Source organism: Mobula hypostoma, chromosome 17 (genome assembly GCF_963921235.1).
Source record: "Mobula hypostoma chromosome 17, sMobHyp1.1, whole genome shotgun sequence".
Taxonomy (NCBI): Eukaryota; Metazoa; Chordata; class Chondrichthyes; order Myliobatiformes; family Myliobatidae; genus Mobula; species Mobula hypostoma.
In genome coordinates, this window is record NC_086113.1 from 13,998,154 (window position 1) to 14,010,356 (window position 12,203).

At 40.0% G+C, this 12,203-nt stretch overlaps 1 protein-coding gene across 3 annotated transcripts in view; it reads right to left on the bottom strand.

Annotated features, from left to right (window-relative positions):
* LOC134357865 (adenylate cyclase type 2-like) overlaps positions 1-12,203 on the bottom strand; it is a 523,538-nt gene that overhangs the window by 40,662 nt on the left and 470,673 nt on the right. For all 3 annotated transcript variants that reach the window (XM_063069584.1, XM_063069586.1, XM_063069585.1), the window contains exons 19-20: positions 4,026-4,210; positions 2,603-2,687 (exon numbers count right to left, since the gene is read on the bottom strand). In XM_063069584.1, coding sequence (XP_062925654.1) covers positions 2,603-2,687; positions 4,026-4,210 — 270 coding nt within the window. The remainder of the gene's footprint in view (positions 1-2,602; positions 2,688-4,025; positions 4,211-12,203) is intronic.

Below are 12,203 nucleotides of genomic sequence, written 5' to 3' on the forward strand. Positions count from 1 at the left end.
GGCATTTAAAACTATTAAAAATATCGTAATTAAAAAGGAATATTTATAATTACAATATTTATATCACTGAGAAATGTTAAAAACAGGAAAATAAATAACTAACTAAATAAAAATAGCTTAGCTTGTCCCTTTCTTCTCATGCCCAAATTGAGATTCACCACTCAAATGACACAAGGGAGATTCTGTAGTTGCTGGAATTTTGAGCAACACACACAAAATGCTGGAGGAACTCAGCAAATCAGGCAACATCTACAGCGGGGAATAAACAGTTGATGTTTTGGGCCGAGACCCTCATCTGCATTTTGTGTTTCTTGCCATTCATATGGTTTAGGACTTGAATACTCAACCCAGTCTGACTGGTGTAGGATAGGAGAGGCAAATAATAGGGCTCTACCAGATGCCTTCATTTTTATTTGGGACCAGCTGTTCCTTTTGGAATTGCTGGCCAAAGGTGAACAATTCAACTTGCATCTTGGCTTCCACTGAAGATCCGAGCAACATGCCTACGACCAACACTGGCCTTCAGGTCCCTCTCCTCCTTATTTCACTGATTTACTTCCTGTCAGCTGTTACCAAGTAGCAAATATATTACTTGTGATGGTGTTTGTACATTATTTCCCCTTTGGACTAAATAAGAGCTGGAAAGGCATTTTAGCAATGATTCAGAGCCTCTGTGTCATTACTAAAAGGCCATGTTCATAGGTTAAGAGGCAGGAGAAGGAAGACCTCACACTTGCAACTCGCTACAACTAAATGATTGAACAATACACAGAGCTCCATTTACAACTCCCCTTCTCTGTGGATTGTCACCTTGTCGTGGTGGAGAAGCTTGTGTGATCCTGTGATCCTGTGATCCCGTGATCCTGAGAGCAATGCTGTCTGGAGCTATGCTCCTGGTAGGGTCACCCATGGTGGTAAGGCCTTTGTCAGGTCCCTGACAAAGAACAATCCAACCAAGACCTCAACAGTGGAACAGGCGGATGAAGTTACTTCGAGCTCAACGGTTGTGAAGGCGGATGAAGGCTGCAACAAACCCATCAGCTCCACTCGTTGTGGTTTCCATGCCATTGGAATTAGTTGGTTGATTTGTGTAGTATTATCTGCTTCTTGGAGTGCAACATCAAGTACATGTTAAACAAATACACGCACAGGCGTCTTCACTCTGTGGGCCACTTCAGAACGAAGACCATCATCCTCGACCTCGAGGGATGGCCATGATGATGATGATTTACAACCCAGTTAACACAAGGAGAAATCTGACTAAAAAGGGTAAGAATTGAAGCAACAATGTAGAAGTGGTTCTATGGCCCAAACTCTTATTTCAACTGGAAATTGATCCTCACAACATGATCGTGGGATTAAACAAAATACTTCTGTAGCTTTTAAATCAGTTAAACCATATCTATTAAATGTGAATGAATTTTAAAGTATTTCAGCTTGAAAACCAGAAACAGAGTCCACTGAGTAATCTTGCCAGGTCACTCCAGAAAATATTAATTACTTAAATGTCACTGAGGTCAATGTTGTCCAATATCATGATGTCTTTATGCATTATTAATAGCTTTAGTTGTTTCTACATATCTCTGGGGCTCAATTACTTTCTGTCTGGTTCTGTTCCCTAGTTGGGCAGCCTTTCTTTGATTCTGTTGGGTTATTATTCTCTGGATTTATTGAGTATTCCCACAAGAAAATGAATTTCGGGTTGTATATGGTGACACCTATGTACTTTGATAATAAATTTACTGTGGTGCCAAAACCAAACCAAAACGATTGCTGCTGCCTGCGACCCTGTGGACTTTATACTTGCATGACCTGCCCTCAGCTCCAATCATTGCTCCAAAAGTCGAATCCTTTATTCAATCCTTTATTAGCAATTAGCAAGCGTTCAATCTCAATGAGGTGGAACTTAAGCATACCCAAGTGTAAGCTAAGTGCAATTAGGCGGTATTGAGCGGTCAGCTGAAGAGACAACATCTGTTGGTCCAAAGCTACAAGCTGCCATGAAATAAGCAAGAATCCATAACTTATTCCCCTCGGGTTTTCCACCTCCCCACTCATGTGACTAATTACCATGATACACATAATAAACATGGAACACAGAATACAATGCAGATAGAAAACCAATACATGGCTCCAGCATTCACTTCGAATGAATGATAAAATTAAGTAAATAAGTACATAGGGATTGGATAATTATGTTTGGGGGTAGGAGCAAACATGAACAAGTTAGGATATAAACACCTACAATGGTAGTTACATAGGCTTACATACACCATTTTGGACCAGAAGAAATGGTCCAGAAGAGATATATGGAAATAATTATTAATCCACTATTATTACTATTTTTCTTAACAACTAATATCATTATTTAGCCTAATAGAGTAGAATTTCAACTGCACATAATTATCTATTTAAGCGTCTAATTTCTTTTTATATCATCAATGTGTACTTAGGATTGTATAAATAATTATAGTTTCATACATATATAAAAAAATGGAAAAGATTATACATGCGAAAAAAGTTCATGATACTTGTGAATTCCTTATCCAAATAAAAATAAAAAATTTAAGAAAAAATGTTATTCAGAGAACATTAGCCTCACCTGTCTGGCCAGGACAAGAAGAGTGACAAAGAAAATAAAAAGGGAGATAGATCCCATTGTTTTCAGATCCTTCAGCACACCAGGCCTGACAAGAGAGAAGGAAATGCATGTCATGCAACAATTTATTGGTGAAGTAAAGCTATGACACCAGATCACTTTAGAATAGTCAAAATTATCATTAAAAGTCATTACATTTTCTTATTTATTGATCTTTAAATCCCATTTCTTTAATTTGTACTTTTTCATTTCATTCTATCCCATTTATTATTCATTGCAAAATGTAATATCCGCTTCTTTCAAAAACATTAACATAAACTGATAGAAAATGAGTGTTCATTTTTTCCCCATTCACCACATACATTTTTATTTTATCTTGTCCTGAATTGATTTCTTGATATTCATTGTAAATAACCGTCTAAAATGTTTGCCACGTTCTGATTTTTGCCATGAATTTCTTTAGCTTCTCTGTCTATTGATTTTTCAGCTTGAAGCATGAGAAAACACACATAATTAAAAGAGCAGGCTGCAAAACACAAGTGGAATGAAATGCATCTAAAATAATGCCTTAATGGAGCAAAAGGCTAAAAGGGGATTTATTATAATTTTTTAACCTTTTGAAAGGATGAATGGGAAAGGAATATTTATTCTGGTTGGAGAGACAGTGTCAAAGGGTCATGAATTTTAAAACCCTGATCGGAGTGAAATGAAAGTTGAGAGATTATTTAAGGGGAGAGTGATTGGAGCAATCTTTGCATTATAATGTAGTGCCTTGCCACGGGGCATACTTGAGGCTGACCAGAACGGAAAACTGGATAAACATATTAAGCATAGGAGGAATAAGGTATGAAAGAGAACTAAAGCAGCAGATAACTTATGGGTAACGCAAGAGATTCTGCAGATGCTGGAAATCCAAAGCAACCCACACACAAAATGCTGAAGGAACTCAGCAGGCCAGGCAGCATCCATGGAAATGAATAAACAGTCAACATTTTTGGCCGAGACCCTTCAGCAGAACCGGAAAGGAAGTGGGAAGAAGCCAGAACAAGAAGATGGGAAGAGCAGAAGGATTACGTGAGAAGGTAATAGGTGAAGCCAGGTGGGTGGTGGAGGAAGTAAGAAGCAAGAGGGTGATAGGTGGAAAAGGTGAAGGGCTGGAGAAGAAGGAATCTGACAGGACAAGAAAGTGGTCCGTGGGAGAAAGACAAGGAGGAAAGGCACCAGGGGAGGTAATAGGAGAAGCAAGTGGGAAACCAGTGTGGGAGATGGAAGAAAAGAGAAGGGACAGGAGGGATAAATTATCAGAGATTAGATAATTTATGAATTGCTCTAGCAAAATCCCGGCAGACATGACAGGTCAAACAACTTTATGAACCGTAAATGACTAAATGCTGAAAATCTGAAGGGAGAAATGTAAAGAAGTTACCTCTCTATCTGAATAGTGGTGTACAGCATTTTGCTATAATTGTCAAAGAGCAAGGCATGGGTTTGCAGAAGTATAACGTTGTAAACTACGACAGCAATCAGCATCAGCAGCATTTTTAGCTCGTAGTTTATTCGCAGGAACACAGAGCATGATATCAGTCCCAAAATACAGCTGTACAGGAAATACTGTGGTAGAAAATAACGCAATTAAATTTATTGTAGTGAACTCTATTAAAATTAATGTAACTTTCTGAAACAAATTAAAAATTCATAATATTAGTCTTTTTCGCACAGTTAAGAAATCCTCGTGAAGTTGCAAATTATAGGATATCTGAATTTATTGTAGGCATGATTCAATGTAAAACATGCCTTATATAAAACTTCCGAACACAAGCTGAAAATCACGTCAAGAGCTCCCTGGAGAGAGTAATGCTGGCCCTGAAGGGACACTGGAATGATTCAATAGCTAATTTGGCTAGCAGGACTTTTTCCGAGCAGGTTTGATTAGGTAGTTAAAGTGATGAAAGAACTAGACTCTGAGCTGGTGACAAGACTATTAAATTAGTTGAGTTGCGGGGAACCCATATGTAAGTTATAGAAACATAGAACTTTTCGGTGTTTCTTTCATGGGAGATTGTTGTTCTATGGAAATGGATGCTTACCTAGACAGTGAGTGGGGATTCAATGCAAGCATCCTAAAGGGAGTTGGAGGAGTTCCAAGTTATCAATGTGTGCAGAAAGTTGGTGGGATGCATTGGGTGAAATGGGAAGTAGTCACTTGCAGCGTGTGGAACTAGGTTTGTCTACATTTTGGAGTAAAGGAAACATTTCCTCCTATACTTGTCTCTGCTTACTATCACTGCCCCCACCCTGTCACCCAACTCTGAAAATGAAAATGACCTAGACACTTCAAAAAATAAATCTAGCTTTGAGATTACCACCTCCAATGGGATCCCACCACGAAGCACATCTTTCCCTCTCCCCATCTCTCTGCTTTCCACAGGGATCGCTCCCTATGCGACTCCCTTGTCCATTTGTCCCCCCCATCCCCCTCCCCACCGATCTCCCTCCTGGCACTTATCCTTGTAAGCGGAACAAGTGCTACACATGCCCTTACACTTCCTCCCTTACCACCATTCAGGGCCCCAGACAGTCCTTCCAGGTGAGGCAATACTTCACCTGTGAGTCGGCTAGGGTGATATACAGCGTCCGGTGCTCCCGATGTGGCCTTCTATATATTGGCAAGACCCGACGCAGACTGGGAGATCGTTTTGCTGAACACCTACGCTCTGTCCGCCAGAGAAAGCAGCATCTCCCAGTGGCCACACATTTTAATTCCATGTCCCATTCCCATTCTGATATGTCTTATCCACGGCCTCCTCTACTGTCAAGATGAAGCCACACTCAGGTTGGAGGAACAACACCTTATATTCTGTCTGGGTAGCCTCCAACCTGATGGCATGAACATTGACTTCTCAAACTTCCACTAATGCCCCACCTCCCCCTCATAACCCATCCATTATTTATTTATATACACACATTCTTTTTCTCTCTCTCCTTTTTCTCCCTCTGTCCCTCTGAATATACCCCTTGCCCATCCTCTGGTTTTTTCCCCCCTCCCCCTTTTCTTTCTCCCTAGGCCTCCTGTCCCATGATCCTTTCATATCCCTTTTGCCAATCACCTGTCCAGTTCTTGACTCCTTCCCTCCCCCTCCTGTCTTCTCCTATCATTTCAGATCTCCCCCTCCCCCTACCACTTTAAAATCTCTTACTAGCTCTTCTTTCAGTTAGTCCTGACGAAGGGTCTCAGTCTGAAACGTCGACTGTACCTCTTCCTAGAAATGCTGCCTGGCCTGCTGTGTTCACCAGCAACTTTTATGTGTGTTGTTTGAGATTACATGACTCCTGATTGAAGTGAACAAGGCAGTCAGGTTACCAACACAGCACAGCAGTTGTGCAGCTGGACAGTTTGAGTAGTTCAGCCGCTTTCTTGTCTATATTTTGATAACCCGCTTGGTGGCGCAATAATATCAGCGCCGGACTCCGGAGCGAAGGTTCCCGAGTTTGAATCCAAATCGGGTTGAGCATCGAGCTAGCAACTTGGCCTCGTAAAAACAAGAATAGCTTGTTACGGAAACACCGTCATGACAGTGCCTTGATAACTCCACTGCCGAATTAAGGGCTATTTTTCTTCTTCTTTATATTTTGATAAGCATGTCTTAATTTCGTAAGGCCTTTTCCATGAATATGCTTTAAACTGTTTTAAGAATTCTAAAATATAAAATAGATTCCCAAATTAACTAACAGCAATTATTTTTCACTTAAGTCGTTCATATGAATGGGTGAAAAGTTTGTACAATATCAAAATGGCTTATGTTCTGCATTAGAATCAAAGTCAACAATCTGACTATAGCACTTGCTTATTGCTGTAATATTGTGAATATTAATCTATCAAATACCATCAGAGTTGAAAATGTTAAAAATTTGCACTTAACTTCCACTTTCATATGTTCTTAGGTTATCATGGAGAAGGCAAGACAGCGGTTATTCTTTATTAGGAGCTTGAAGAGATTTGGCATGTCAACAAATGCACTCAAGAACTTCTATAGTTGTACCGAGGAGAGCATTCTGACAGGCTGCATCACTGTCTGGTATGGAGGGGCTACTGCACAGGACCGAAAGAAGCTGCAGAAGGTTGTAAATCTAGTCAGCTCCATCTTGGTCAATAGCCTACAAAGTACCCAGGACATCTTCAGGGAGCGGTGTCTCAGAAAGGCAGCGTCCATTATTAAGGACCTCCAGCACCCAGGACATGCCCTTTTCTCACTGTTACCATCAGGTAGGAGGTACAGAAGCCTGAAGACACACACTCAGTGATTCAGGCACAGCTTCTTCCCCTCCGCCATCCGATTCCTAAATGAACATTGAATCTTTGGACACTACCTCACTTTTTTAATATACAGTATTTCTGTTTTTGCATATTTTAAAAAATCTATTCAATTATACGTAATTGATTTACTAGTTTATTTATTATTATGTTTTATTTTATTTATTTCTCTCTCTCTGCTAGATTATGTATTGCATTGAACTGCTGCTGCTAATTTAACAAATTTCACGTCACATGCCGGTGATAATAAACTTGATTCTGATTATGAATCCTAAAGCATTTCATTAGAAGTTGCTGACAATTCCAATTTTATTGGTTGATAATGCAAATAATTTACATGTGAAAAGTAAATCTGATTCTGATTCTGCTGACTCGTCCTTTGTTCATGAAAATTCCATTTTGATTCCAAGTATGGCCCATTAGAAAAGTATTCACTCAGCATAAAACTCCTGGTGAAGTTTCACATTATCAGATCACTTTCCTCCTTCGATACAACAATCCTGAACAATCTGCATCACTAATAATACTGCCATTTTACAGATCAATATGCCTTGTCTCTTTATGGATATAAAATCGATCTATGCATATGCAGTAAGCTACTTATGCATTTATATTTATTGTGTCTCTTATTATTGTGTTCTTTATCTTACTGTTTTTTTTAATGTTGCATTGGATCTGGAGAAACAATTATTTCATTCTCCTTTACACTTTTGCACTGGAAATGACATTAAACAATCTTGAATCGTGCAACCAAATATGCATTAATTAATAAATAATATATTACATAATTATCAAGTAAGGAGTCAACACGTTCTGATAGAAGGCCATTAGTCTGTAATGTTAGGTCTTTTTCTTTCTGCCCAGATGCTACCTGTCTCTCAGAGTATTTCCATTGCTTCCTGTTTACATTCAGAAACCAATGAGAGCCAGGTATTAAGAAGTGAATACAATAGCAGATAAGCCAGTGAACAGAAAGCTATATTCTAGAAAATGGGCCCAAGATTGAATATCTGTTAATACTGGAGAAATGGACTATAGTGTATTGCTACTCTCTTCAGGAAGAAGGTACAGGAGCCTCAGGACTCACACCATAAACACAAGGAATTCTGCAGATGCTGTAAATTCAAGCAACACACATCAAAGTTGCTGGTGAACACAGCAGGCCAGACAGCATCTCTAGGAAGAGGTACAGTCGACATTTCGGGCCGAGACCCTTCATCAGGGCTAACTGAAGGAAGGGCTAGTAAGAGATTTGAAAGTGGGAGGGGAGGCAGAGATCCAAAATGATAGGAGAAGACAGGAGGGGGAGGAATGGAGCCAAGAGCTGGACAGGTTTTGGCAAAAGGGATATGAGAGGATCATGGGACAGGAGACCCAGGGAGAAGGAAAAGGGGGAGGGGGGAAAAACCCAGAGGATGGGCAAGGGGTATAGTCCCATGATCCTCTCATATCCCTTTTGCCAATCACCTGTCCAGCTCTTGGCTCCATCCCTCCCCCTCCTGTCTTCTCCTATCATTTTGGATCTCCCCTCCCCCTCCCTCTCCCCCTCCCACTTTCAAATCTCTTACTATCTCTTCCTTCAGTTAGACCTGACGAAGGGTCTCGGCCTGAAACGTCGACTGTACCTCTTCCTAGAGATGCTGCCTGGCCTGCTGCGTTCACCAGCAACTTTGATGTGTGTTGCAGGACTGACACCACCAGGTTTAGGAACAGTTATTACCCCTCAACCATCAGGTTCTTGAACCAGAGGGGATAATTTCACTCCACTTTACTTGCCCCATCAATGATAAGTTAGCGCAACCAATGGACTCAACTTTCAAGGACTCCATCTCATGTTCTCAATACTTATTGTTTATGTATTTATTATTATTTTTTCTTTTAGTATTTGCACAGTTTATTGTCTTTTGCACAGTGGTTGAACAGCCAAGTTGGGTGGTCTTTCATTGATTCTGTTATGGTTATTATTCTATAGATTTATTGAGAATGCCTGCAAGAAAATGAATTGCAGGGTTGTATATATGCACATTGATAATAAATTTACTTTGAACTTTGAACTTGGCCAGTTGATGTGCCAGCACAAAAATGGGGTTGAAAGGGAAAATAAATTAGCCATGATCGAATGATGGGGCAGACATGATGAGCCTAATTCTGCTCCTATGTCTAATGGTCAAACAGAACGTTTGCAAAGGATTGCTGACAAGAATAAATTTACAAAGCAGAAAGCACGTCAATGAACTGGCACAGGGCTGGGAACCAGGTATGTGAATGGAGGTGTGGGTGTAATATTTATTAATTAATTATATATCAGTCATTAATAAATTTATATGCTTGTAAGCATGTCCAAAATTACTGAAAGGTCATGAGCTACAAATCCATACAAAGCACACACTGTTAAGCAGACAACCTCACAGCAGTCACACCATTAAATCAACAAGAGGAGAGTAGCAATAGAGAATTAATGGAGCTGTGAGATTAGTAATATTTCAGTTCCAAAGGATGCATCAGAACAGGGGCATCTGGTTGCTTCTGTACATGATGAGAGAGCAGTTAGTAAAGCATTTGGGATCCAAGGATTTATAAATAAAAATGACTAAGTACGAAAGACAGGCATTTATGTTGAATTATAACAAAACACCAATCAAGTTATAACTTTAGTATTGCCTACAATTCTGATGGTATGTCAGGGAGGATGTGACGGTCCTAGCATGGTTGTTGTGGTGGTGGGGGTGGGGATAAAAACTTGCTAAATGATTTCAGATTGGTTCAGGGACTAGAGTTGTTCTCTCTGGATCAATGAAGACTGGTAGGAGATTTGACTGAGTTGTGCCAAATCAGAATTGGTTTAGAAAGAAGCTGCTCCCATTCGCACCAAAGTCTGTCCATTTTTAGGCAATGGACAGAAGATGAAGAAAAATAGAAGTGAGGGAAGTGTGGGGAATGTCAGTTGAACAATGAAAGTTTGTAGCAGGGCTGGTTCCAGAATCAATTGCCTCTCACGTCTTACACTCTAATGGACTGTGAGGTAAACCTGTTTATCCCAGTTTCAAAATCAACTGGGATTTTCAAAAGGGTTGGGCAGGATGGAGGAAAATAATTAATAACTACTTAACAAAACTGAGAATGGGGTGGGAGAAAAGAAGGGAATAGGCTGTTCAAAGAAGAGCCAATGAATAGAAGAGCCTTTAGAATAATTCTAACAATTTTGCAATCAATAAATGATTACAACAGCGAGTGTAATAACAAGTCAAATAATGGGTGCCCAGCATATTCAAAATTCACATAGTCGCAAACACCACCAAATTATATTTTATTCAAATTAATGGAATAGTGGTATCAGTAATCAATCAATCAATGCATTCAAATTAATGGAGTGGTGATCTCAGTAATCAGTCAGTCAGTATGGAAATGCATAATAATTCATAGTTAAACATAAATCGGGCCTCAGGCAGGCCACTAAATTTCTACTGGAAGATGGGCACATCAACGGAATGGGATTTTTGGCTGAAATGAAGTTTTAGTTTTATGTCAATAACAACGCTGAGAAAATAAGAATTAACAAAGTAGAATGAGCAGTTCATTAATAAAGCACAGGGTAAGGTAGTAAACTAATCAATAAATTAAATTAGTAGTTATCAGTGAATTAGAACATTCTGCTGCCAGCAAAATCAAAGAAACAAATTAAAAAACAGTTTGCACAATAGAAAGGCATTCTGCTTGATCAGAGCCTTGAAGATGAAAATTAACCCATGAGATTATGACCATAAAACCATACATGAGGCACAGGAGCAGAATTAGGCCATTCAGCCCATCGAGTCTGCTCTGCTATTCAATCATAGCTGACTTATTTTCCCTCTCAACCCCATTCTCATGCCTTCTCCCTGTATCCTCTGACACCCTTACTAATCAAGAATCTATCATTATCTGCTTTAAATATACTCGATGACTTGACCTACACAGCCATCTGTACCATGAAATACCATGTATAAAGAAAAAAATAACCTAAACGTAAGTTACATAAAAGGATTGTTCACTTTTGCTTCCTTGTATGTCCTTTTCTTGGCTTTTATGCAGTCCTTAACTTCCCTCGTCAGCCACGGTTGCTTGCTCCTGCCACTTGACAACTACCTCTTCTGCGGAACGTATCTATCCTGCGGCTTGTGAACTATTCCCAGAAACTTCAACCATCTCTGCTCTGCCATCATCCCTGCCAGTTTCCTTCCCCACTCCACCTGGGCAAGTTCCTCTCTCATGCCTCTATAATCCCCTTTATTCCATTGCAATACTGATACATGTGACTGGCCTTCTCCCTCTCAATTTGCAGTATGAATTCAATCATATTATGATCACTGCCTCTAAGAGTTCATTTATGTTAAGTTCCCTAATAAGATCTGAGTTATTACACAACGCCCAATCTACGATAGCCTTTCCCCATGTAGGCTCAAGCACAAGCTGCTCTAAAAACTCATCTCACAGGCAATCAACAAATTTCCTCTCTTGTGATCCAGGACCAACCTGATATTCCCAACCTGATATTCCCAACCTCCTTGTATACTGAAGTCCCCCGTCACAATTGTGTCATTACCCTTATTACATGCCTTTTCCAGCTCCCTTTGCAATCTCAACCCCACATCTTGGCTGCTGTTTGGAGGCCTATATATTATTCCTATAATGGTTTTCTAACTCTTGCAATTTCTTAATTCCAGCCACAAAGATTCAACGTTCTTTGATCTTATGTCACCTCTTTCTAAAGATGTAATTCCATCTCTTACAAACAGAGCCACACCACTGCCTATGCCTTCCTGCCTGTCCTTTCAATACAAAGTATACCCTTTGGTGTTAAGCTCCCAACTATGGCCTTCTTTCAGCCACGATTCAGTGATGCCCACAACGTCATACCAACCAATCTCTAATTGTGCCACGAATTTGTCCACCTTATTCCCAATGCTACACACATTTAAATACACCCTCCATCTACTTGCAAACCTGCTGGCTCATCCTCAGTTCTATCATTCTGGTTCCCACCCCCCTGTCATATTATTTTAAACCATCTCCAACAGCTGTAGCAAACCTGCCCACAAGAATATTGGCCTTCCTTGGATTCAAATGCAACCCGTCCCTTTTGTACAGGTCCCACCTGCCCCAAAAGAGGTCCCAATTATCCAGAAATCTGAATCCCTGCCCTCTGTTCCAATTTCTCAGCTTCCTTCCTAACTCCCTGTATTCTTTTCTCGGGACCTCTCCCTTTTTCTTCTGATGTCATTGGTACCAATATGTACAACGATGAATGGCTGC